The sequence below is a fragment of the Bufo gargarizans genome, chromosome 4 (assembly GCF_014858855.1).
Source record: "Bufo gargarizans isolate SCDJY-AF-19 chromosome 4, ASM1485885v1, whole genome shotgun sequence".
NCBI classification, from domain to species: Eukaryota; Metazoa; Chordata; class Amphibia; order Anura; family Bufonidae; genus Bufo; species Bufo gargarizans.
Genome location: NC_058083.1, coordinates 59,489,581 through 59,516,466, shown reverse-complemented (window position 1 = coordinate 59,516,466; position 26,886 = coordinate 59,489,581). Strand labels below are relative to the sequence as shown.

At 47.9% G+C, this 26,886-nt stretch overlaps 1 protein-coding gene across 5 annotated transcripts; it reads left to right on the top strand.

Moving 5' to 3' along the window:
* The first annotated feature begins 16 nt into the window (after window positions 1-16).
* On the top strand, window positions 17-9,623 carry LOC122933887 (protein ZNF783-like). 5 transcript variants are annotated; one of them, XM_044288993.1, is made up of 8 exons: window positions 21-77; window positions 1,129-1,247; window positions 1,354-1,480; window positions 1,769-1,849; window positions 8,924-9,010; window positions 9,090-9,179; window positions 9,264-9,365; window positions 9,467-9,618. In XM_044288993.1, the coding sequence occupies exons 2-8, from the start codon at window positions 1,230-1,232 to the stop codon at window positions 9,496-9,498; spliced, it is 537 nt and encodes a 178-aa protein (XP_044144928.1). In that variant the 5' UTR covers window positions 21-77; window positions 1,129-1,229; the 3' UTR covers window positions 9,499-9,618. The 5 variants fall into 5 exon arrangements, with proteins under 5 accessions (XP_044144927.1, XP_044144928.1, XP_044144924.1 ...); XM_044288989.1 differs by having other exon boundaries at window positions 25-77; window positions 9,090-9,365; window positions 9,467-9,619; XM_044288991.1 differs by lacking the exon at window positions 21-77 and adding an exon at window positions 86-251 and having other exon boundaries at window positions 9,090-9,365; window positions 9,467-9,619.
* Window positions 9,624-26,886: the final 17,263 nt, after the last annotated feature.

Sequence of the window (26,886 nt, the reverse complement as noted above, 5' to 3'; positions counted from 1 at the left end):
CGTGATACCCGAGCGGAAGGCGCCTGCGCAGTGACCTGACCCCGCTCAGCTGTCCAGGGAAGAAGCGGTGGTGACTGGTGAGAGACGGGGAGGGAGTCATGTCCGGTCACTGGGGTCACGTGGCTCCAGGATCTGATCATGTGACCAGGAGGAGGCGTTGTGCTCTATGGCGAGGATGATAGAGCCACTAAACCAAGTGAAAGTCGTATCATGTCCCTATGAACCTAGCTGAGCCATACCATTGCTTACTGGTGAGGGGGATAAGACTGCGAACCTGGCCTCTTACTCTGCGTCCACCAGGTGGCGCTGCGGTCATTACTCTCTCTGTGCACCAGGTGGCGCTGCGGTCATTACTCTCTCTGTGCACCGGGTGGCGCTGCGGTCATTACTCTCTCTGTGCACCAGGTGGCGCTGCGGTCATTACTTTCTCTGTGCACCAGGTGGCGCTGCGGTCATTACTTTCTCTGTGCACCAGGTGGCGCTGCGGTCATTACTCTCTCTGTGCACCAGGTGGCGCTGCGGTCATTACTCTCTCTGTGCACCAGGTGGCGCTGCGGTCATTACTCTCTCTGTGCACCAGGTGGCGCTGCGGTCATTACTCTCTCTGTGCACCAGGTGGCGCTGCAGTCATTACTCTCTCTGTGCACCAGGTGGCGCTGCGGTCATTACTCTCTCTGTGCACCAGGTGGCGCTGCGGTCATTACTCTCTCTGTGCACCAGGTGGCTCTGCGATCATTGCTCTGCATCCACCAGGTGGCGCTGCGGTCATTACTCTCTCTGTGCACCAGGTGGCGCTGCGGTCATTACTCTCTCTGTGCACCAGGTGGCGCTGCGGTCATTACTCTCTCTGTGCACCAGGTGGCGCTGCGGTCATTACTCTCTCTGTGCACCAGGTGGCGCTGCGGTCATTACTCTCTCTGTGCACCAGGTGGCGCTGCGGTCATTACTCTCTCTGTGCACCAGGTGGCGTTGCGGTCTTTGCTCTGCATCCACCAGGTGGCGTTGAGGTCTTTGCTCTGCATCCACCAGGTGGCGTTGAGGTCTTTGCTCTGCATCCACCAGGTGGAGCTGTGGTCATTGCTCTGTGTCCACCAGGTGGCGTTGTGGTCATCACTCTGTGTCCACCAGGTGGAGCTGCGTGGTGCCCTGGCTTTGTTCTGTGTTCTCCATCTTGACCACAAGAGGTCAGCGAAGAGACGGCAGAGTGTGGACCACGTGGGCGCTAGAAGATGGACACTTCTCAGCGGGTAGGTTACCTCGTGCCAGGACAACAGGGGGACAATATGGGGGCAACTGTCCTGTGGAAATGACATCTGTTGAGGGTTATTGACTGTCAGTTTCTCTCCGCCTCAGGCCGCGGTGTCCTTCACAGATGTGGCCGCCTCGTTCTCGGGGGAGGAGTGGGACATCCTGGAGGAATGGCAGCGCCATCTGTACGGGAACGTGATGCGCGAGATCCACAATGTGCTGCTCGATCTCGGTAGGTGGCGTCTGGAGGCAGCCAATCAGATTGCTGCTTCAGATTGAGTCGCAGATTTGACGATAGTCTATTTAAAGGGGTACTCCGCCCCGGGGTTATCCGATGAGCATCGAGGAAGGGGCACCACCTACCCATTGACCTCCCTCCGCACAGTCTGTCGATTCCAGATGATAGTAAACTGTTCTTTGCCGTAGGAGGGCATGCTGGGAGTTGTAGTTGCACACGAGTTGTAGGCTATCCTAGGAGGCACCTTGCAGATGTTTGCTCCTGACCGGCTTGTTTCCTCAGGGTACCATATTGAGAACTCGGAGGTCCTGTACCGAATCGTCAGCAAGGAAGAAACCAGCAAGTGTGGTCAGCGCCAGGAAGGTAGCGGCTCGTCCATTCTGAGCTTGTGGTAATGGTGAGAGTCTCCTGCTGTGAGAGAGGGAGGGAGAGCAGCACTGGCCTCATGTCAGGAGGAGCCAGCGCAGGCAGCGCTCATGCACACCACAGGTGCGGACTGATGCGGACTTTCAGTGTATTTAGTGACGGATCCGTTTTTTCAGTTTTGTTTTCACACAAACGCATCCTAACGGAACGGATGCCTCCTGATGTGCAACATCAAAATAGATTGTCTAATTCCGGTATTGAATGCGGCCCCATTTAGCACACTGTGTGCTGTCCGCATCCGTGGTTCCGTTCCACGGCTCCGTAGAAAAGAGAGAGCGTGACAAGAATAGGCATTTTCTATTATGGTTGTGGCCACCAGTGATGGCCAGTTCGCAGTGTTCGCTAACGATCACATGCGGGCTGCCATCTTAACTCACGAGCAAGCCCTTACCTGCGCCTGCGCCGCGAGCCGTTCTGAAACAAATGCGGTCACCGGGAGCAGGCAGTTCTGAGAACAGCCCGATGAAGGCCCCCGGCGGCTGTTCTCGGACCTGCCTGCTCCCGGTGACTGCATTTGTTTCAGACCGGCTCGTGGCGCAGGCACAGGTAAGGGCTTACCTGTGCATCGCCGGACTTGTGATTTAGGATGGCAGCTCGCATGTGTTCATTAGCAAACACTGCGAACTGGCCATCACTGGTGGCCATGCCCGGTCAATCGGCATGTGGTCACTGTGTGCACTGCGCCTTATGCAGAAGGGAGTCTCTGTGCTGACACCAAGTGGTCACTGTGTGCACTGCGCCTTATGTAGAAGGGAGTCTCTGTGCTGACATCATGTGGTCACTGTGTGCACTGCGCCTTATGTAGAAGGGAGTCTCTGTGCCGACACCAAGTGGTCACTGTGTGCACTGCACCTTATGTAGAAGGGAGTCTCTGTGCTGACATCATGTGGTCACTGTGTGCACTGCGCCTTATGTAGAAGGGAGTCTCTGTGCTGACATCATGTGGTCACTGTGTGCACTGCGCCTTATGTAGAAGGGAGTCTCTGTGCTGACACCAAGTGGTCACTGTGTGCACTGCGCCTTATGTAGAAGGGAGTCTCTGTGCCGACACCAAGTGGTCACTGTGTGCACTGCGCCTTATGTAGAAGGGAGTCTCTGTGCTGACATCATGTGGTCACTGTGTGCACTGCGCCTTATGTAGAAGGGAGTCTCTGTGCTGACATCATGTGGTCACTGTGTGCACTGCACCTTATGTAGAAGGGAGTCTCTGTGCCGACACCAAGTGGTCACTGTGTGCACTGCGCCTTATGTAGAAGGGAGTCTCTGTGCTGACACCATGTGGTCACTGTGTGCACTGCGCCTTATGTAGAAGGGAGTCTCTGTGCTGACATCATGTGGTCACTGTGTGCACTGCGCCTTATGTAGAAGGGAGTCTCTGTGCCGACACCAAGTGGTCACTGTGTGCACTGCACCTTATGTAGAAGGGAGTCTCTGTGCTGACATCATGTGGTCACTGTGTGCACTGCGCCTTATGTAGAAGGGAGTCTCTGTGCTGACATCATGTGGTCACTGTGTGCACTGCGCCTTATGTAGAAGGGAGTCTCTGTGCTGACACCAAGTGGTCACTGTGTGCACTGCACCTTATGTAGAAGGGAGTCTCTGTGCCGACACCAAGTGGTCACTGTGTGCACTGCGCCTTATGTAGAAGGGAGTCTCTGTGCTGACATCATGTGGTCACTGTGTGCACTGCACCTTATGTAGAAGGGAGTCTCTGTGCCGACACCAAGTGGTCACTGTGTGCACTGCGCCTTATGTAGAAGGGAGTCTCTGTGCTGACACCATGTGGTCACTGTGTGCACTGCGCCTTATGTAGAAGGGAGTCTCTGTGCTGACATCATGTGGTCACTGTGTGCACTGCGCCTTATGTAGAAGGGAGTCTCTGTGCCGACACCAAGTGGTCACTGTGTGCACTGCGCCTTATGTAGAAGGGAGTCTCTGTGCTGACATCATGTGGTCACAGTGTGCACTGCGCCTTATGTAGAAGGGAGTCTCTGTGCTGACATCATGTGGTCACTGTGTGCACTGCGCCTTATGTAGAAGGGAGTCTCTGTGCTGACATCATGTGGTCACTGTGTGCACTGCACCTTATGTAGAAGGGAGTCTCTGTGCTGACACCATGTGGTCACTGTGTGCACTGCACCCTGTGTAGGATGGAGTCTCTGTGCTGACACCAAGTGGTCACTGTGTGCACTGCGCCTTATGTAGAAGGGAGTCTCTGTGCCGACACCAAGTGGTCACTGTGTGCACTGCACCTTATGTAGAAGGGAGTCTCTGTGCTGACATCATGTGGTCACTGTGTGCACTGCGCCTTATGTAGAAGGGAGTCTCTGTGCTGACATCATGTGGTCACTGTGTGCACTGCGCCTTATGTAGAAGGGAGTCTCTGTGCTGACACCAAGTGGTCACTGTGTGCACTGCGCCTTATGTAGAAGGGAGTCTCTGTGCTGACATTATGTGGTCACTGTGTGCACTGCACCTTATGTAGAAAGGAGTCTCTGTGCTGACACCAAGTGGTCACTGTGTGCACTGCGCCTTATGTAGAAGGGAGTCTCTGTGCTGACATCATGTGGTCACTGTGTGCACTGCGCCTTATGTAGAAGGGAGTCTCTGTGCTGACACCAAGTGGTCACTGTGTGCACTGCGCCTTATGTAGAAGGGAGTCTCTGTGCTGACACCAAGTGGTCACTGTGTGCACTGCGCCTTATGTAGAAGGGAGTCTCTGTGCTGACACCAAGTGGTCACTGTGTGCACTGCGCCTTATGTAGAAGGGAGTCTCTGTGCTGACACCAAGTGGTCACTGTGTGCACTGTGCCTTATGTAGAAGGGAGTCTCTGCTGACACCAAGTGGTCACTGTGTGCACTGTGCCTTATGTAGAAGGGAGTCTCTGTGCTGACATCATGTGTTCACTGTGTGCATTGCACCTTATGTAGAAGGGAGTCTCTGTGCTGACCTCATGTGGTCACTGTGTGCACTGCGCCTTATGTAGAAGGGAGTCTCTGTGCTGACACCAAGTGGTCACTGTGTGCACTGCGCCTTATGTAGAAGGGAGTCTCTGTGCTGACACCAAGTGGTCACTGTGTGCACTGCGCCTTATGTAGAAGGGAGTCTCTGTGCTGACATCATGTGGTCACTGTGTGCATTGCACCTTATGTAGAAGGGAGTCTCTGTGCTGACTTCATGTGGTCACTGTGTGCACTGCGCCTTATGTAGAAGGGAGTCTCTGTGCTGACACCAAGTGGTCACTGTGTGCACTGCGCCTTATGTAGAAGGGAGTCTCTGTGCTGACACCAAGTGGTCACTGTGTGCACTGCGCCTTATGTAGAAGGGAGTCTCTGTGCTGACCTCATGTGGTCACTGTGTGCACTGTGCCTTATGTAGAAGGGAGTCTCTGCTGACACCAAGTGGTCACTGTGTGCACTGCGCCTTATGTAGAAGGGAGTCTCTGTGCTGACACCAAGTGGTCACTGTGTGCACTGCGCCTTATGTAGAAGGGAGTCTCTGTGCTGACATCATGTGGTCACTGTGTGCACTGCGCCTTATGTAGAAGGGAGTCTCTGTGCTGACACCAAGTGGTCACTGTGTGCACTGCGCCTTATGTAGAAGGGAGTCTCTGTGCTGACATCATGTGGTCACTGTGTGCATTGCACCTTATGTAGAAGGGAGTCTGTGCTGACATCATGTGTTCACTGTGTGCATTGCACCTTATGTAGAAGGGAGTCTCTGTGCTGACCTCATGTGGTCACTGTGTGCACTGCGCCTTATGTAGAAGGGAGTCTCTGCTGACACCAAGTGGTCACTGTGTGCACTGCGCCTTATGTAGAAGGGAGTCTCTGTGCTGACTTCATGTGGTCACTGTGTGCACTGCGCCTTATGTAGAAGGGAGTCTCTGTGCTGACACCAAGTGGTCACTGTGTGCACTGCGCCTTATGTAGAAGGGAGTCTCTGTGCCGACACCAAGTGGTCACTGTGTGCACTGCGCCTTATGTAGAAGGAAGTCTCTGTGCTGACATCATGTGGTCACTGTGTGCTGCACCCTGTGTAGTATGGAGTCTCTGCGCTGACACCAAGTGGTCACTGCACTGCGCCTTATGTAGGATGGAGTCTCTGTGCTGACATCATGTGGTTACTGTGTGCACTGCACCTTATGTAGAAGGGAGTCTCTGTGCTGACATCATGTGGTCACTGTGTGCACTGCGCCTTATCTAGAAGGGAGTCTCTGTGCTGACATCATGTGGTCACTGTGTGTGCTGCACCTTATGTAGAAGGGAGTCTCTGTGCTGACATCATGTTCTCCTCAGCCGCACAGGGGAGGAGGACGCAGTCTCTCCCTGCCCCCTGTGCTGCTGCCACCAATGAGGAGAGGGGGCGGGCGCACTGCTCCACCAATGAAAGTAAACATTTAATATAAATCCAGGAGGCGGATGCTGGCGGGGAGCTGCGATCAGCGGCAGTTAACCCCTCAGGTGCCGCACCCGCCTCGTGTATTAAATGTTATTTATCATTAGTGGTGCAGTGCGCCCTCCCCCCCAGTATTAAAATCATTGGCGCAGTGCGCCCCCCCAACATCCCCCAGTATTAAAATCATTGGTGGCAGTGGCCACAGGGTCCCCTCCCCTCCTCTTGTTGGTGGTGCAGTGGCAGCTTCTGATCTGAGCCCCAGCAGTGTAACCGATTGGTTACCATGGCAGCCAGTACTCTACTGAAGCCCTGGCTGCCATGGTAACCTCCCTGCTGCTGTGTGTACTATGCACAGGGCAGCAGGGAGAGTGTGAGGTCCTATTCACCCTGATAGATCTCTATCAGGGTGAATAGGACAAGGGATTAAAAGATCCCAGGTTCTAGCCCCTAAGGGGGGAAATAGTTATTAAATAAAAAGTAAAAAAAATCTAAATATTAAGTATAAATCACCCCTTTCCCAATTTTACATATAAAATATATAAACAATAAATAAACATATTACATATTGACACGGCTGAAAAGTCCAAAGTATAAAAAAAAATGTCCTATGCGGTGAGCGACGTAACAGAAAAAAATAAATAAAAACTGCACAATTCGCCATTGTTTTTAGTCACCTTGTCCCCCCAAAAAATAGGATCGGACTGTTCTATTATGGGCGGGACGTTCCATGAATGCGGAATTCACGCAACTTTTATTTTTTTTGCGTGGTATCGAATTGTATCAAGTGCCACAACACTTTTTTATGGTATTGAAACCGAATCAAAATTTTGGTATGAAAACAACCCTAGTAAGCGGGAAACTATTACCAGACTGGTACAGAGGGGGAGAGGACCCGGCCCACAAGAACTTACAATCTATAAGGGAAGGGGATCACACAGTAGGTGAGGGTATAGGCTGCTTATGTGGCTGTGTGGTGGCAGCAGGCTCATTGCAGATGGTAGACTTTCCTGAAAAGGTGGGTTTTCAGGTGACTCTTGAAGGTTTGGATGTCAGGAGAGAGTCTGATGTGTTGAGGTAGTGAGTTCCAGAGGAGAGGCACGGGAGAAGAACAGACGTGAGGAGAACAGAGGAGAAGTCCTGTGAAGATCTGAGATTACGTATGGAGATGTATCGGGGGGAACAGGTCAGAGATGACGGAGGGGACGGGTTGTGGACGGCCTTATATGTAGTTGTAAGTATATTAAACTGAATTCGCTGGGTAATGGGGAACCAGTGAAGGGATTGGCAGAGGAGAGAGGTGGATTAACCGGGCAGCAGAGTTGAGGATAGATTGGAGGGGAGCGAGAGTGCTTGATGGGAGGCCACACAGGAGGATGTTGTAGTAGTCCAGGCGGGAGATGACCAGGGCATGCACTAGTATTTTAGTTGACTCGGGTGAGAAAGGCGCGAATACGAGAGATGTTCTTAAGTTGAAAGCAGCAGGTGGAGGTGAGGTGGATGTGTGTCTTAAAGGACAGGGCAGAATCAGGCAGTGGACCTGCGAGACTGGAGAGGGCGTCATGCTATTAACTGCAGGGGCGGACTGGGGAATTAAAGTGGCCCTGGAAAAAATCTAAAAGTGGCCCCATATTGTAGGCGGGTTGAATCGACAGAAGTTTGGACAATACGAGTAGGCTGAGCCAGCAAAATCATAACGCATATTGCCCCAAAAGCCGTCCCTTTGTGGTAGCCATCAATATCTGCCATCTTCTGTCCTCCTCCAGTTTTCTCTGATTAGGGTATGAAGCGGGGACTGAGGTCGTCAGGTGTGGCCACAGCAGATGAATTCAGGACATGTCCGGTTGCTGGCCTGGTACCCGAGTGCCTGATTCCCACAGCATTAGTTACTACTGAGAGCTCATTATGTACCCGGTGAGCAGCAAAGAGCAGGGCTTGGGCATCAGCCCACCGGGACATTACCCCTGATTAACTGTAATGGACAGGTCAGGTAGGGGGGCTGAGAGACATGAGGGAAAGACAATGAATTCAGTTTTGTCTAGAGGAGAAGAATGAAGATATAGCCGACAGACACTCTGGGATTCTGGACATCTGGGCCCGAGAAGTAGATCTGAGTGTCGTCAGCATAGGTGGTATCGGAAGCCATGGGACTCTGAGCTGTCCCAGGACTAATGGAGAAAAGTTGTAGACCCAACACAGGGCCTTGAGGAACAACAGAGGGGGCGTGACAAGGAGGTAGTGTTTGAATGGTAAACGCTGAAGGCTCTGTCGGTGAGGTGCGAGGAGGTCCAGGAGAGGGCCAGGTCTCTGATGGTGAAGGGAGAGAAGGGTTGAAGGAGGAGAGAGTGGTCCACAGTGTCTATCAGTATGTGGGGGGGGACCGGAGGAAACCACACAAACACAGGACAAACATACAAGCTCCATGTAGATGTTGCCCTCAGATTTGGTCCCAGGACCGCAGCGCTGACCACAGCCACCATGTTATCTTGTCCCTAGGATGTATGACCGGGGACATGGCAGGTGGGTAATGAGGGGGCTCCTCTGTGTTGTGTATTGTGTAGTCCTCTGTCTCTCTGTTATCTGCTCTCTTTAGATTTGTATCTTGCACATTTCAGGGCTTGGACCGGATATTATGTTGAGAATAAATTACCAGGGGGCCGAGGTGGAGGACCCTGAGCAGAGGGTCATAAAGACTGAGCTGGGTGAGTGTGGTGAACAGTGGGGCCGTGCAGCTCCCCCTGCTGGCCGGGGTATCACATGCTTGTTCTGTGTCTCTGACAGATTCACTGCCTGAGGTTAAGCAGGAAAAAGGTATATATGACACCGGTGTCCCTGACACATCCCAGGACGAGGGGCCACGCTCCACTCCAGGTACCTCCCCCCATATGTGTCCCTCCTTATCTGTACTGTCTTGCTCCTTCCTTATAAATACATTTATACCCCCATTATTTGCAGCAATGTGCACTCAGTCTCCGTCTTTGCCCCCTGGTCTTGTCGTTTACCCTGTGACTGTAAAGAAGGAGGCAGAGGACGGCGGCGGTGACTCCCAGCTCTCTGGTAAGCCGGCAGCAGTACAGCCAGAGCTGCATTCACAGTTCTGCTGGCTTTAGGGAAATGGGAATGCTCAGTTGGTAATTTATTCATATGTTTTTTTGAAGGAATAATTGAGGAATGGAAAATACAGTCATGAGAAAGTTCCTTCAGAATTGTCATTTTATGAGGAATATGAGTAGTTAATAAAACAGAGGTGACAGGACTTCCTCAGAAATCAGTTCTACAATATTAATGTATACTCAAAAAATATATAATAATAATAATCCTGGTGACCGGGTAGCCAAAGAAGTAAAATCCTGAGGAGACCTTCCTGGGAATCTGTTACTGTGCGGGCGCTATCCTGCTGAGAAATGGAAGCCCTGCCATGAGAGGACCACATGTGGCGGCAGGATGCTGTCAGTGTTCTTGTATCACTACTAGGGGGTGACGACTGTCATCTGAGATGTCTCCAGATCATCACACCAGCAGGGGGCAGTGTGTCCTCCACAGCAAGGGCACGATTAAGGCGCTCACCACGAGGCCTCCATACTGCAACCCCACCATCACTGGATCCCAAACAGATCCTGGATCCATCAGTAAAGACTGGATGGTTGTAGTCCGGACCAGTCCAGGTTTCTCGTTCACCACACCACTGCAGATGAAGGTGACGGTGGCAGGAGATGTAATGGCCGCTGTGACACCAAAGTCCCTTCTACTAAGCACATGGAATTGGTCCGCGCAGAGACAGGGGCTAATGAAGGGGTCACTGGTGTCTGGGTGGTGGACAACCAAACTGTGGGAGCTGCTTGTGCTGGTCGGGGGATCAAAGGATCTACCGGTGTATGGGCCGCCCAGAGCCTGTGCTCTGTGTGCGCTCCCACTACTTCCAACATCTCACAACTAGGACAGACCGGACTACATGGCGGCAATTCATCAAAACGACCATCCTGCTTCTCTCAGTCAACTGGTCAAAAATGTCTGCGTCGTAGAGGCAGGTAGAGCAGTCATCTCACCAAGAGGTACACTATCCAAAAGTAGCCTCTGAGAGCCTTTTTATAAAACAATGTCTAATCAGACCACACCTGTAATTGGTAACATATCTGCAGGATACAGCAATCGGACATGTCTATCTGGGTGCGGTATACAGTGAGGAACAGAAGTATTTGAACACCATGCGATTTTGCAAGTTCTCCCACTTAGAAATCATGGAGGGGTCTGAAATTCACATTGTAGGTGCATTCCCACTCTGAGAGACAGAATAAAAAATAAAAAAATCCAGGAAATCACATTGTGTGATTATTAAATAATTTATTTGTCTTGTACGGCTGCACATAAGTATTTGAACACCTGAGAAACAGCAAGAATTCTGGTTCTCAAAGACCTGTTTCTGTGCCTTTTAAAAAGTCCACCTCTACTGCACTCATTAATCTAACTTAGTGGCACCTGTCTGAGCTCTTTAAAGACCCCTGTCCACCCCACAGTCAGTCAGACGCCAACTACTACCATGGGCAAGACCAAAGAGCTGTGAAAAGACACCAGAGACAAAATTGTGGACCTCCACAATGCTAGAAGGGGCTACGGGGCAATTGCCAAGCAGCTTGGTGAAAATAGATCAACTGTTGGAGCAATTGTTAGAAAATGGAAGAGGCTAAAGACAACTATCAGTCTCTCCCTCGGACTGGGGCTCCATGCAAGATCTCACCTCGTGGGGTATCACTGATGATAAGAAAGGTGAGGAATCAGCCCAGAACTACAAGGGAGGAGCTGGTCAATGACATGAAGAGAGCTGGGACCACAGTTTTAAAGGTCACTGTCGGTAGAACACTACGCCGTCATGGTTTCAAATCATGCATTGCACGGAAGGTTCCCCTGCTCAAGTCATCACATGTCCAGGCCCGTCTGAAGTTTGCCAATGACCATCTGGATGATCCAGAGGAGGCATGGGAGAAAGTCATGTGGTCAGATGAGACCAAAGTAGAACTTTAGTCTAAACGTCACTCGTCGTGTTTGGAGGAAAGAGAAGGATGAGTTGCATCCCAAGAACACCATCCCTACTGTGAAGCATGGGGGAGGTAACATCATGCTTTGGGGGTGCTTTTCTGTGAAGGGGACAGGACGACTGCACTGTATTAAGGAGCGGGTGAATGGGGCCATTTATTGTGAGATTTTGAGCAACAACCTCCTTCCCTCAGTCAGAGCATTGAAGATGGGTCGTGGCTGGGTCTTCCAACATGACAACAACCCGAAGCACACGGCCAGGATAACCAAGGAGCGGCTCCGTAAGAAGCATATTAAGGTTATGGAGTGGTCGAACCAGTCTCCAGATCTAAATCCAATAGAACATCTTTGGAGGGAGCTGAAACTCTGTGTTGATCAGCGATAGCCCCGAAACCTGACAGATCTAGAGGAGATCTGTGTGGAGGAGTGGGCCAAAACCCCTGCTGCAGTGTCTGCAAACCTGGTCAAGAACTACAGGAAACGTTTGACCTCTGTAAGGCTACTTTCACACTTGCGTTCGGAGCGGATCCGTCTGGTATCTGCACAGACGGATCAGCTCCTATAATGCAAACGATGGTATCCGTTCAGAACGGATCCGTCTGCATTATATGTCAGAAAAAAATCTAAGTCTAATTGTTAGTCAGACGGATGCGTCCTGACTTTGCATTGAAAGTCAATGGGGGACAGATCCGTTTAAAATTGCACCATATTGTGTCAACGTCAAACGGATCCGTCCCCATTGACTTACATTGTAAGTCTGGACGGATCCGCACGGCCAGGCGTTCGGGTGTCCGCCTGCTGAGCGGAACGGAGGCCAAACTGATGCATTCTGAGCGGATCCGCATCCACTCTGAATGCATTGGGGCTGTACGGGGCCGCTTGTGAGAGCCTTCAAACGGAACTCGCAAGCGGAGCCCCGAACGCAAGTGTGAAAGTAGCCTAATTGCAAACAAAGGCGTCTGTACCAAATATTAACACTGATTTTCTCCGGTGTTCGAATACTTATGTTCAGCAAAGCAAGACAAATAAATTCTTTAAAAATCATACAATGTGATTTCCTGAATTTTTTATTTTTTTAATTCTGTCTCGGAGTGGGAATGCACCTACTGTACTATGTGAATTTCAGACCCCTTCATGATTTCTAAGTGGGAGAACTTGCAAAATCGCAGGGTGTTCAAATACTTCTGTTCCTCACTGTATATATATATATATATATATATATATTTTTGTCAGTGAGTTTTTAATGTTGAATGAGACCGAGCTGCTCCTAGGCTCTGTGACCGAGGAACGTGACCTCACACGGCCTAGGAAGAGGCCTAACCGTTCATGGAACACCTCAGCCTCTTCATACAGCTGATTGATTGGAGCCATAGCGCTCAAGTTATGTCTTGGATTCTGCGCAGTGAGCCTCTGATGGAGGACGGCGCAAGCACGGGTATCCGGCACATCGTGCCTGAAGAAAATGGAGCTGTCCATCAAGAGTGAAGGGGACGTGACAAGCTTGACTTGAAGTGTGCTGCTCATTTACATAACGGAGGGGGCTGTATGGCTGAAAAGAGTTGTTTTGTAGATCTGACAACAAAAGCTAATTTGAACTTTAATAGTTTGCCGACCTAGGATGAGAATCCTCGTCCTAACTGGCCGGTACTTAACGCCTTAGGACGAGCATTCTCATCCTACAGTTAACCAGCTGTTCTACACGCGCTGCCGTGTTCAGCAGCAGGGGCCCAGCTGATACTGACAGCCGGGCCCCTGCTGTATCTGCCAGCAGATGCTGGCGGATTAACCCCCTGTATGCTGCGGTCACGCTGACCGCAGCATACAGGGGGTTTGCGGCAGCTTGTACATCCCCATCGGGTCCCCGTGCTGCGGTGCCGGGGACCCGATGGTTGCTATGGCAGCCCCGATGACCTGCACAGGCATTAGGACTGCCAGCTACGGAAGCCCAAGAGATCGAGCCCCAGGGCTGGGTCTCCTAGGCAACTGTCAGCGTCTTACAGTGTAAGGCACTGCCATTTCAATACAGCACAATACAGATGTATTGTGCTGTATTGAAACAGGGATCAGACCCTTAAATGTTGAAGTCCCATAGTGGGACAAAAATTTAAAATAATAAAGTCAAATACGTTTTTTTTAACAATAAAAAAAAAAGCCCCTTCCCCATAAAAAGAGACATATAAAATTGTAAAAAATAGAAAAAATAAATAAATGAAAAATACACATATTAGGTATCGCCGCATCCGTAACAACCTGCTCTGTAAAAATATCCTATGATCCACCCTGTCCGGTCAACACTGTAAAAAAAAATTAAAATAAAAACTGTACTAAAAAAAAGCAATTTTTTTTGTCACCTTTTATCACAAAAAGTGTAATACCAAGCTATAAAAAAGCAGTATGTACCCAAAAATAATACTAATCAAACCATTATCTCATGCCACAAAAAATGAGATCCTACATAAGACAATCGGACAAAGAAAAAAAAAGATATGGCTTTCAGAAAATGGAGACATAAAAACATAATTTAGGTATCGCCGCATCCGTAACAACCTGCTCTATATAAATATCACATGAGCCGTCTGGTGAACACTGTAAAAAAAATAATAATAATTTAAAACCGTGCCAAAAAATAAATTATTTTGTCACCATACATCAAATAAAGTGTAATACCAAACGATCAAAAAGTAGTATGTACCCCAAAATAGTACCAATTAAACCATCATCTCATCCCGCAAAAAATGAGAACCTAACTAAGACAATCGCCCAAAAAATAAAAAAAAGATTTGGCTTTCTGAAAATGGAAACATAAAAACATTGTTTTTCTTTCAAAAATTGTGCACTCTGCCGTGTTCCCGTACAGCAGTTTCCGACCACATGTGCAGTTCTGCAGTTCTCTAAACTGCAGAATCGGAGTAATAAATATTGAGTTTTATTTGGCTGTTAACCCTTGATATGTTGCATGAAAAAATAAAATAAATTTGAGAATCTGCCAAAAAAGTGAAATTTTAAAATTTCATCTCCTTTTCCTTTTAATTCTTGTGGAACACCTAAAGGGTTAAAAAAAAGTTTGTAAAATCAGTTTTGAATAACTTGAGGGGTGTAGTTTCTACAATGGGGTCATTTATGGGTGTTTTCCACTATATAAGCCCCACAAAGTGACTTTAGAATTAAAGTGGTCCTTAAAGTGGGTTTTGGAAATTTTCTTAAAAATTTTAAAATTTGCTTCTAAAATTCTAAGCCTTATAAGATCCTAAAAAATAAAATTACATTTACAAAATGATGCAAACATGAAAGTGGACATATGGGGAATGTAAGGTAATAACTCTGATGTATCACTATCTGCCTTAAAAGCAGAGAAATTGCTAATTTTTCCCAATTTTCTGTAGATTTGGGATCTTTTTTATAAATAAAGGTGAATTTATATCGACTAAAATCTTTCGCTAGCAAGAAAACAGTCTCAGAATGGCTTGGATAAGTAAAAGCGTTCCAAAGTTATTAGCACATAATGTGACGCATGTCGAGTTTCCGAAAACGGCCTGGTCATTAAGGTGAAAAATGGCAAGGTCCTTAAGGTGTTAACCCCTTCACTACTGGGCCACTTTTGACCTTAAATCCCAGGCCGATTTTAGCAAATCTGACATGCGTCACTTTATGTGCTAATAACTTTGGAACGCTTTTACTTATCCACGCCATTCTGAGATTGTTTTATCGTGACACATTGTACTATATGACAATTGTAAATTTGAGTCAATATATTTCACCTTTATTTATAAAATAATCAAAAAATTTTGAAAAATTCTCAATTTTCTAAATTTGTATTTCTCTACTTTTAAGACAGATAGTAATACCTGATAAAATGGTTATCAATTAACATTCCCCATATGTCTGCTTTATGTTAGCATAACTTTGTAAATTATTTTTTGGGGATGTTAGAAGGCTTAGAAGTTTAGAAGCAATTTTTCAAATTTTCAACAAAATTTCCCAAACCATTTTTTTTAAGCACCAATTCAGTTATACGAAACGGAAACCACCCATAAATGACCCCATTTTAGAAACGACACCCCTCAAATTATTCAAAACAGATATTACAAACTTTGTTAACCCTTGAGGTGTTCCACAAGAATAATAGAAAATAGAGGTGAAATAGAAAAATTTCACTTTTTTGGTCGATTTTTTATGTTCATAATTTTTTTTTTTCTTTCAACACAGCAAGGGTTATAAGCAAAATAAACCTCAATATACCTTACTCTGATTCTGCAGTTTACAGAAATACCCCATATGTGGTGATAAAGTGCTCTATGGGCACGTGGCAGTGGTCAGAAGGAAAGGAGCTCCATATGGATTTTGGAGCCAGATTTTGCTAAAATGGTTTTTAGGCACCATCATGTATTTGAAGAGACCCTGACGTACCCCTACAGTGGAAACCCTCAAAGAGTGACCCCATTTTGGAAACTACACCCTTCAAAGAATATATTAAAGGGGGTACTGACCATTTTGACCCCTAAGCGTTTTACAGAAGTTGGAAACACTTGGTTGTTAAAGGTTTTGTTTCTTCCAATAAAGTGTTGCTTTACCCCCAATTTTTTCATTTTCACAAGGCATAATTTATTACCCATTTTCTCCTGTATAGGGCAACACCCCATATGTGGTGGTAAACTGCTGTGGGGGCACATGGCAGGACGGAAGGAGCGCCATATGGCTTTTGCAGCGCAGATTTTGATGGATAGGTTTATGGGTGCCATTGGTTTTTATTTTTTATGTGATTGTCTTATGTGGGGACTAATTTTTTGTGGGATGAGGTGATGGTTTGGTACCATTTTGAGGTACAGAAGACTTTTTGATCGCATGGCATTGAACTTTTTGTGAGGCAAGGTGAAAAAAATGGCTGTTTTCGCATCGTTTTAAATATATTTTTTTTTTACAGCATTAACCTGAGGGGCCATCTCATGTGATATTTTTATAGAGCAGGTTGTTACGGATGCGGCGATACCTAATATGTCTATAATTTTTATTTTTACTCAGTGAAATCTTTTTTGAACAGAATAAAATCTTGTTTTTGTGTTTGTGATTGTCTTAGGTAGGGGCTCATTTTTTGCAGGATGAGATGGCCTTTTTTTATCTTTTAATATTACACTTTTTGTGAGGCAAGGTGACCAGAAAATGGCTTTTTTGACACTGTATATATTTATTTTTTATGGCGTTCACCTGATGGGGTAGATCATGTGATATTTTTGGGGGTCTGGGACTTCAACTTTTGGAGGTCTGATCCCTTTTACAATGCATTACAATATTGGCTGTAAGTGAATTACACACTGTAATATAGGGGGCTGGATCTCAGACTGTCATGGATGGCAACCACGATGCCTAAGGAAGGCATCGGGCTGCCTTCCCTGCAATCGGGTACCTGTCACAGCAGCGCGGGGACCTGTTGGCCACCCCACACCTGGCAGGATACTTCACGTGCCGTGGTCAGCACTGACCGCGGCAGTGCAGGGGTTAATGAAACCCTTAGTGAAAACACTGATGCCGGCGCATACAACAGGGGGTGGGCTATCGATGACTGCCGTACCCCTGCAGCTGATCTGGTAGGCACAGCTCCTGCCCCGCCCGATCAGAGCGCCGTAGCTGTACAGCGCTGGGATTTGTGACCCTGATACCTGCGCCGTACATGTGTGGTGCTGGTATCCTACAGGTTAAGGTCCTGGGGGCAGTTGGGGGGACATTATGCAGAGGTCAGGTTCCCTTTAAGAGCTCAGCCGTTAGGGCATTTTCTGTTTGGCCCCCAATAGAACTGTAAATGCAGCTTTGGATGTGACTAGAGCGTGTGGCCTTTTTTCGGTGCTGCTTCCAGTGAATTAGTGGACAGCGAGTAAAACCAGAGCACCGTGTAAGAGCCGGATCACCGGAGACCCCACACCTGAGCAGACCTGCAGGGATCGGATCCGCAGGAGGAAAGGGATCGCCCGTCAGATCAAGTCTGTGTCTGGATTACATGACTCCGACCAAAACACGCACACAGGCGAGAGGCCCTACAAGTGCCCCGGATGCGACAAGAGCTTCCGAGATAACTCCAGCTTCGCCCGACACCAGAGAATCCACACGGGGGAGAAACCCTATCAGTGCTCCACGTGCGGGAAGTATTTCCGGAAGAAGTCCAACCTGAAGGACCATCAGAGGACACACACGGGGGAGAGACCTTACATGTGCAAGCACTGCGACAAGAGCTTCCACCAGAGGTCCAACCTCAGGGTCCACGAGAGGAACCACCACAGAGACAGCTGAGCACGACAGAACTGTTCCTTGGAGGGCAGTGTAGGCATTAACCCTATACCGTCCTCAGTTATGGCTGGCGGCCTCCTCCGTATACTATTCCAGGGCTAGAAATCATTCCCTGGAGATCCGTCTTCTGCACTACTCGTGACTTATTGACTGGCATCCAATGGAGCTGGACCTTGTGTAGATAGTATTGTCGCCTAGAGTCCATCAGCAGCTGCTTATCCAGACTTTGGCGTGCCTGCTACCGCCCCCTGGACATGTCCCTGTGTACTGTAACCATACATCCTGTTAACCGGGCATTAATGTGAACACAAGGGCTTAACCGTGAAGATGCTGCTGTATGCAGTTCTGCAGATTGGTGACTTCTCTTGCATATTTGCACTTGATGTAGAGCGGCGCCCTCTGCTGGCTGAATGTGATCATGGATGAAATAAAGCTCCGCTCGTAGAGAGCAGTGTCCTCAGAGAGGCGCCCTCTGCTGGACGCATGTCATCACAGGTAAAATGAAGCTCTGCTTGTAACGGGCGGTGTTCTCAGAGCAGTGCCCACTGCGGGCTGAATGTGATCATGGGTGAAATAAAGCTCTGCTCAGAGAGTGGTGTCCTCGGAGCGGCGCCCTCTGCTGGCTGCTTGTCGTTACAGGAGAAATAACTCTCTGCTCATGGCGAGTGGTGCTCTCTGCTGGTCGCACGTCATCACAGGTGAAATAAAGCTTTGCTTGTAGCAGGCGGTGTCCTCGGAGCGGCGCCCTCTGCAGGTCGCATGTCATCACAGGTGAAATGAAGCTCTGCTTGTAGCGGGTGGTGTCCTCAGAGTGGCGCCCTCTGCTGGCTGAATGTGATCATGGATGAAATAAAGCTCTGCTCGTAGCGGGCGGTGTCCTCAGAGCAGCGCCCCCTCTGCTGGCTGAATGTGATCATGGATGAAATAAAGCTCTGCTCGTGTAGCGGGCGGTGTCCTCAGAGCGGCGCCCTCTGCTGGCTGAATGTGATCATGGATGAAGTAAAGCTCTGCTAGTAGCGGGCGGTGTCCTCAGAGCAGCGCCCCCTCTGCTGGCTGAATGTGATCATGGATGAAATAAAGCTCTGCTCGTGTAGCGGGCGGTGTCCTCAGAGCGGCGCCCTCTGCTGGCTGAATGTGATCATGGATGAAGTAAAGCTCTGCTAGTAGCGGGCGGTGTCCTCAGAGCAGCGCCCCCTCTGCTGGCTGAATGTGATCATGGATGAAATAAAGCTCTGCTCGTGTAGCGGGCGGTGTCCTCAGAGCGGCGCCCTCTGCTGGCTGAATGTGATCATGGATGAAGTAAAGCTCTGCTAGTAGCGGGCGGTGTCCTCAGAGCAGCGCCCCCTCTGCTGGCTGAATGTGATCATGGATGAAATAAAGCTCTGCTCGTGTAGCGGGCGGTGTCCTCAGAGCGGCGCCCTCTGCTGGCTGAATGTGATCATGGATGAAGTAAAGCTCTGCTAGTAGCGGGCGGTGTCCTCAGAGCAGCGCCCCCTCTGCTGGCTGAATGTGATCACGGATGAAATAAAGCTCTGCTCGTAGCGGGCGGTGTCCTCAGAGCGGCGCCCTCTGCTGGCTGAATGTGATCACGGATGAAATAAAGCTCTGCTCGTAGCGGGCGGTGTCCTCAGAGCAGCGCCCTCTGCTGGCTGAATGTGATCATGGATGAAATAAAGCTCTGCTCGTAGCGGGCGGTGTCCTCAGAGCGGCGCCCTCTGCTGGCTGAATGTGATCATGGATGAAATAAAGCTCTGCTCGTAGCGGGCGGTGTCCTCAGAGCAGCGCCCTCTGCTGGCTGAATGTGATCATGGATGAAATAAAGCTCTGCTCGTAGCGGGCGGTGTCCTCAGAGCAGCGCCCTCTGCTGGCTGAATGTGATCATGGATGAAATAAAGCTCTGCTCGTAGCGGGCGGTGTCCTCAGAGCAGCGCCCTCTGCTGGCTGAATGTGATCATGGATGAAATAAAGCTCTGCTCGTAGCGGGCGGTGTCCTCAGAGCGGCACCCTCTGCTGGCTGAATGTGATCATGGATGAAATAAAGCTCTGCTCGTAGCGGGCGGTGTCCTCAGAGCAGCGCCCTCTGCTGGCTGAATGTGATCATGGATGAAATAAAGCTCTGCTCGTAGCGGTCGGTGTCCTCAGAGCGGTGCCCTTTGCTGGCTGAATGTGATCATGGATGAAGTAAAGCTCTGCTCGTAGCGGGCGGTGTCCTCAGAGCGGTGCCCTTTGCTGGCTGAATGTGATCATGGATGAAGTAAAGCTCTGCTCGTAGCGGGCGGTGTCCTCAGAGCAGACATCTCTCTGCCTTTTTACTCCTTGGGATACAGATGGAATAAATCTCCACAATCCTCTCCTGACGCTCCCCAGCCCGTCCTCAGCTTCAGATCCGTTCAGAACTCGGAGCTGCCCAAAGGGAGACCCTGCCGACAGATTGAAGTAAATAGCTTTATTTAAAATTAACAAAGCAGAAAAAGGTGAATGGAACTGGTGAATTCTCAGTCGCGGAGAATTCTGCAATAAGATCCGCAGCGTGTGAACGCGTCCTCAAAGGCTTATTCTATTCCAATTTCAAATCTTTGGAGTGTGGGTGGAGCTTAGTCACATGACGAGTACTTACCTGTGTGGGGAGTCAGACCGTACCTTTGATAATGACCTACTTAGTTATTACATGTGATGTGTCCACGTGGGGGCGTCACTCCTGGGGGTGTACATCCTTTATTTTTTATTTTTTTTACCAGAACATCCTGAAGAGGAAACATTTTACTCCTTAATTCAGTGACCTGTAGGATTGTATAATGCGCCACAGACGGAGGGCGGCAGTACATACCTTCCAGGTAAATGTCTGAGGAGCAGCAAATGTAGGTTCTGTTCACAACTGCTGTAACTACTTACAGAACCTCAGCCTGAGCAGAAGCCACAGTGTCTACATGATAGCCTCTCACACCCTCCACAGAGCCCTGTCATTCATGGTGTCAACACAGGACCACTGACCTCTAACAACCACACAGCTGCTGTGAGAGGAGACAGTTCCGAGAGCAGCTTTATATACTACCTGGGCGGAGCCTAGCAAAACCACACCCACAGCAGTTAACTATAGCTCCACCCTAACACGTACAAGTCAGGGAGGGCAGTCACGTGGCTTCTCCTGCTGCCCGCGCAGGCACAATGCCAGGTTCTTAGTCAGCTGTGCATTTCCGGTTCTGGGCAGAAAGACGAGACTGTAGGGTTGTGACTAAATACTATACTCTGTAAGGACCTTTTTGCCCCCTAGTGGTCAGGTCCTGAATTGAACTAGTATATAGCCGGTTCACAGGGAGTTGGCTAAATCCTATACTCCGTAAGGACCTGGTCTTTACCAGTGATAGGAAATGGCCGACTCCACAGGAGCTGGCTTTTTCCCATCATTTGTAGGGACCTCTTCTGCCTCATTGATCTGGTTACTGAACCGCCATTTCAGAATTTATCATGAGTGTAACGCTCGTTACTCAAGGGGAATTGATAGGGTTCTTGTCAGTAAGAGGGGTGGACATTGGAAACGTTGGCTAAATGGATTTTTCAACTCGATAAAATTGCACCCCGAGGTCTCAATGATAATCTTTGCTCCATTTTTACAAGTAGCGTTATTATTTATTTACCTATTATACATTTTCTTCTTTTGTTTTTTCCTTCTGCTTTTTCCTTTTCCCCTTATTTTTCCTTTTTTCTTTCTCTTTTACCATCTTTTCGGGTTCCACAATTGTGCTCTCAGATTGGTTTTAACCCCTTCCCAACACATGACGTACTATTACGTCATAGAAGTCAGTGCGTTCCCGGTAATGGTACGTCATGGTTAACTCCGGTCACCGCGCTGTGACCGGAGTAAGATGGCTGCACTAATCGGCAGGCAGCCATCTTAGCTGAGGGCGAGCAGGAGTTTTACCGCCCCCCCCCCCCTGCAGCCCCGATCGCTGTGATTGGCCAATTAGTGAAGACCAGCCCATGGCAGCGCCGGCAATGGTATGGTGCTGCAGGGGGGCTTGGCTAGAAGTGGCAGGGGCTGATTACATCAGCCCATGTCACCTCCGAGGTCAGGGAGGGGACACCAGACACAGGTGTCCCCTCCCAGTGCTGCGATTGGCTGGAACAACGCTCCAGCCAATGGTAGCGCTATGCAGCTGACAGAACCGTTGGTGCCTCTCTGCAGGCAGCCATTCCAGCTTGGTGACTGCTTGCAGAGAGGACCTGTTCCCCACTGTGCTGCTGGTTGTCAGCTGGGACTTGTGGTACTACCACATAAATCTGTGCTTCTCACTGCTTTGACGACATCTGGAACAGCTGCAGTGATCTTTGGCTCATCTGCAGCAGTTTCAGATTCCCTGTCCCTCTGCTCCCCTCCCGACTCCAGTCTGTCCTTTTTTTATTTTGTTTTTTCCAGCTCTGCACTTTTTTCTGTGCGTGAGCTGTGTCTGGCAAGTGTTTTTTTTTTTTTTTGTGTGCCAGCTAGATAGATAGAGATATATAAATAAATATATATATATATATATATATATATATATCTTTCTATGTCAATTTTAGTTAGCACTAGTTTAGATTTGCATCTGCGTGCATGGGTCCTGCATGTGCTGAGTGCCAGTCAGTACTGTCAATTTATTTTTTTTTAGCCTTTTTTTCCTACATTTTTATCTTATTCTTTCACTTATCGTTTTCTCTTTTCTTTCTTTCTATTTTTTTCTTTATCATAAATTCATACATTTTTATTTTAAATTCATTACAAGCACCCTCACGTGTTAAATCACTACATACACCCCCCTGACGCTTTTCACTTTACACACACCAATAAAAATGTCCATCCCATCATCCCAGAGAATGTACTCTGCTGACGAGACATACGCCATCCTTGCCTCTGAAACAGAGTCAGCAAGTGAGGGGGAAGAGGATGCCACATTCCTCTACTCCTTCATCTTCATCATCCGTCCGGTGATGAGGGACCCTCAAGGAGATGCCCCCCCTCAGTGATCCCCTATGGACTACACCGCCTGAGGATTATGAGCCCCAAATTCCAGAGTTTGTGGGAGACTCCAGACTGACTGCACGGGCTTCACAGAAATAGATTTTTTTTTAATCTTTTTCTCTGACAATTTCATACATTTGATGGTGACCCAAACAAATTTATACGCCGAGCAGTTTATTGCTCAAAACCCAACATCCTCATATGACCCATTGATTGGACCCCAGTAAATGCAGCCGACATTATGACGTTTTGGCAGCTCTTGCTGGTAAAAAAAAACAAAAACAAATTGAGACAATAATAAAAATGAGACAAGAATGAGACAAATTGAGACAAGAATAAAAATGTACAGGTTCCGGGTTTATGAAGGGAAAGATTCCCGATACAACCCCCTGAATGCCCCCAACATCCTAGGAGTTAGTGGGAAGATCGTGTGGGACTTACTGCACCCACTGCTGGATAATGGTTACCACCTCTATCTGGATAACTATTATACCAGCATACCCCTATTCATGTCCCTAACTCAGAGAGGCCTCCCTAGATCCCTGGTAGGGGAACTACTCCAAAAAGGCGACAGTAAGGCTCTCCTCCATGAGAACATGCTGGCGGTTAAGTACAAGGACAAGAGAGACGTCCTTGTACTGACCACCATTCACACAAACACCAGTTCTCCTGCCTGAGTGTGAGGTACCACTACCCCTGTCAACAAGCCGGACTGCATCCTTGATTACAACAGGCACATGGGAGGGGTGGATCTGTCTGATCAAGTTCTGAAGCCATACAGTGCCATGCGTACTTCAGGAGGTCATGGTGCCCGTGTTGTACCAGGACAACATTTCCCTGGTGAAGTCCCACAAATCCCTGATTTAGTCCACCTCGCTTGCATATCTACTTTCCAACAACCACTACATATTCTTTTCTGCAAGACAACTGTTAGGTCAAAAGTGCCCTTTCCACCCCTTAAAATGTTCGTACGGGGGTGCACTTTCCAAAATAGGGTCACTTCCCAAGGTTTCTGATTTCTGGGGACCTCGGGAATCTTTTAAATGCGACATGGCACCTAAAATCAATGTCTGCCAATTCAGGTCAGCAAAATCCAATTTTCCTTTTTTCTTGAAATCTTGTGGGGCACGTAAAGGATTAACAGTTTGTAAAAATCAGTTTTGAATGGCTTGAGGGGTGTAGTTTCTAAAATGGTATGATTTATGGGTGGTTTCTAATATATAAGCCCCACAAAGTGATTTCATAACTGAACTGGTCCTTAAAAAATTGGGTTTTGGAAATTTTAAGATTTGCTTCTAAGCCTTCTAACATCCCCAAAAAATGTAATTTACAAGATGATCCAAACATGAAGTAGACATATGGGGAATGTAAAGTACTAACTATTTTTGGAGGTATTACTATGTATTATAAATGTAAAGAAATTGAAATTTGCAAATTTTTGCCAAATTTTTGTAAATGTGGTATATTATATTTTTTTTAATAAAAATGTCATATTTTGACTCAATTTTACCACTGTCATGAAGTACAATATGTGACGAGAAAACAATGGCCTGGATAAGTAAAAGCGTTTTTAAAGTTATCACCACATAAAGTGACACTGGTCAGATTTGCTAAAAATGGCCTGGTCCTTAAGGTGAAAAATGGCAGGGTCCTGAAGGAGTAATTTCTGGAAAATCTTTACAATAAACAATAACAAAACTATTATGCGACTTCTGAGCACTTGTCTCTGCGATAATGTCCGGTCCTGTGATATTCATGATAAAGTGCTCTGCAGAAACATCTGGTCATGTGATCTCTGTACTTACCTAGAAGTTAAAGGGGTTATCTGATATAGAAAATATCGCCACCAATGCCCGGGACCCTTGTATAGATTATACGTACCTGCTTCTCGGCACCCGCGTTGCTCTGGATCCCTGCATGACCGCTGCTGCATCTCCCACCAGTCTGATCAAAATATCCAGTGACAGGGGGAGCAGCCAATAGCAGGTCGCAACGGTGACCAGTCCCAAGGGGGCTTGTCCCAGTCGCGGCCTGCTGTTGGCTACTCTCCCCGTCGCCAGATATTTTGATCTGAGCGACAGGTAGATGCAGCGGCGGCCATGCAGGGATCCGGGTGCCGAGGAGCAGGCAAGTATAATCCATACAAGGGGGCCAGACATTGGAGGGATGTTTCAGATATCGTATAACCCTTTTTAACATTATTTGTTTAAAAAATAAATTGAAATTTCCTATACCTCAAAAGGACCTTTTCCATCTAATATGTACTAGGGAGGATTCATACTCCTGAGGTCCTTTTCAGAGATGGGATTTAGCCAACTCACACTGAAGTGACTATTTCCGGTACCCCAAAAGGACCTTTTCCATCTATTATGTATTAGGTCCTTTTCCTGCTGAGGTCCTTTTCAGGGATTTAGCTTACTTACATAGAAGTGACTATGTTCCTTACCCCAAAAGGACCTTTTCCATCTATTAACTAGGAAGTTGTTACACAAACTTTTTAAAAATATTGTGACTTCAGAAATGAAGAAGCAGCTTTTTTTTTTTAAATAAGGGGCAGCTGACATATTACTAGTGGACTGGGGTAGTGAAATGAGATGTCTGTGAAGGCAATAGTAGCAAGAGGCAAAAAAATGAGGGTGACGTCGCTGTCAGAGGTAACATCATCCTGTTGTCAGATAATGTTGATGGCTCAGTCGTCCTTTCCACATTTTCCTCTCCTAGTGGAGTCACTGGTTAATACTGACTGGGAGGGTGGTGCCGAGCCTGACAGTGCCGGCACCGCCGCTACAGCCACTCACATTACTGGTGGATGATGTGTTTTTTCCTCCATTAACCCGTCCTCTTTCATTTTCTGTTGCCAAACATATCCTAATCAAATATGACTCTGTTTTCAACTACACACCAAATTGCAGTCTGTGATGCAAGAAATTATTTTCCTGTACTACATGCAATATTCCAGTGTACGGTTTTATTTTAAATACACACACACATGGTGATTGTACACAGTGATGCAAGAAATTGAATTGCCTTAGAAAATGCAATATTGAAATGTAAGTTTTCTCAAATACACACCAAAATGCAGTGTAATGAATGTCTGCTGTATAAAATGCAGGTTTTGCTCAAATTAATAAAAAATTAACATTTTTTTTAGCTGGCACTGCTCTAAATAAAGAATGCGAGCTCACTTAATTGTCAGTTTTCTTTTGCACAGATACTGTAGATTGTGTGTGCGTGACAGTGTAAATGACTCCCTCCCTGAACACACTATATTTTCACTATCCCTAAATCTATCCAGCTATTACTTAAATAAATATTCACTTGTATTCACACACTAAATTGCTCACACTATCAACAACGCTCAATTGGCTTGTGGGTAAAATTTCAGGATGAACCTAAAAGGCACATGTCCAACTGTTCAGTGTTTCAGGACTTTTTGCACAACTTGCTGTTCTCTAACAAGGAGCTTAACGGCAAAATTTATAACAGGTGTTTGATCCATGAATCGTGCAATAAATTTGGTATTTAAAGGGGTTCTACACTTTGTTTAAACTGATGATCTATCCTCTGGATAGATCATCAGCTTCTGATCGGCGGGGGTCAGACACCCGGGACCCCTACCGATCAGCTGTTTGAGAAGGCAGTGGCGCTCCAGCAGCGCCGCAGTCTTCTCACTGTTTACCGCAGGCCCAGTGATGTCACGACTTGTATCAACTGGCCTGGGCGGGGCTAAGCTCCATTCAAGTGAACAGAGCTTAGCTCCGCCCAGGCCAGTGATACTAGTCGTGACGTCACTGGGCCAGCGGTAAACAGTGAGAAGGCCGCGGCGCTGCTGGAGCGCCGCTGCCTTCTCAAACAGCTGATGAGCGGGGGTCCCGGGTGTCGGACCCCCGCCGATCAGAAGCTGATGATATATCTAGAGCAGGCATGCTCAACCTGCGGCCCTCCAGCTGTTGCAAAACTACAACTCCCAGCATTCTCAGACAGCCTACAGCTATCAACCCACAGCAGGGCATTGTGGGAGTTGTAGTTTTACAACAGCTGGAGGGCCGCAGGTTGAGCATGCCTGATCTAGAGGATAGATCATCAGTTTAAACAAAGTGCAGAACCCCTTTAATAAGAATTGGTATTTAAACAGCCCTCCTCATCATGCTGTTCACACTTTGCCATCATGAGACCAAGACGACACCTAACAATTGATCAGCAGTACCTCGCCATTTGTGAGGCTTCAAGCAGGATGTTCTCAGATGGAAGTGGTCACTGAGCTTAGACTGTCACAGAGAG

What these genes read in the sequence shown, in the direction of transcription:
- LOC122933887 (XM_044288989.1), top strand. An exon ending in GTGTGGTCAGCGCCAGGAAG is followed by an intron (nt 1,850 to 8,923) that starts GTAGCGGCTCGT and finishes TGCACATTTCAG; the next exon opens with GGCTTGGACCGGATATTATG. An exon ending in GGTCATAAAGACTGAGCTGG is followed by an intron (nt 9,011 to 9,089) that starts GTGAGTGTGGTG and finishes TGTCTCTGACAG; the next exon opens with ATTCACTGCCTGAGGTTAAG.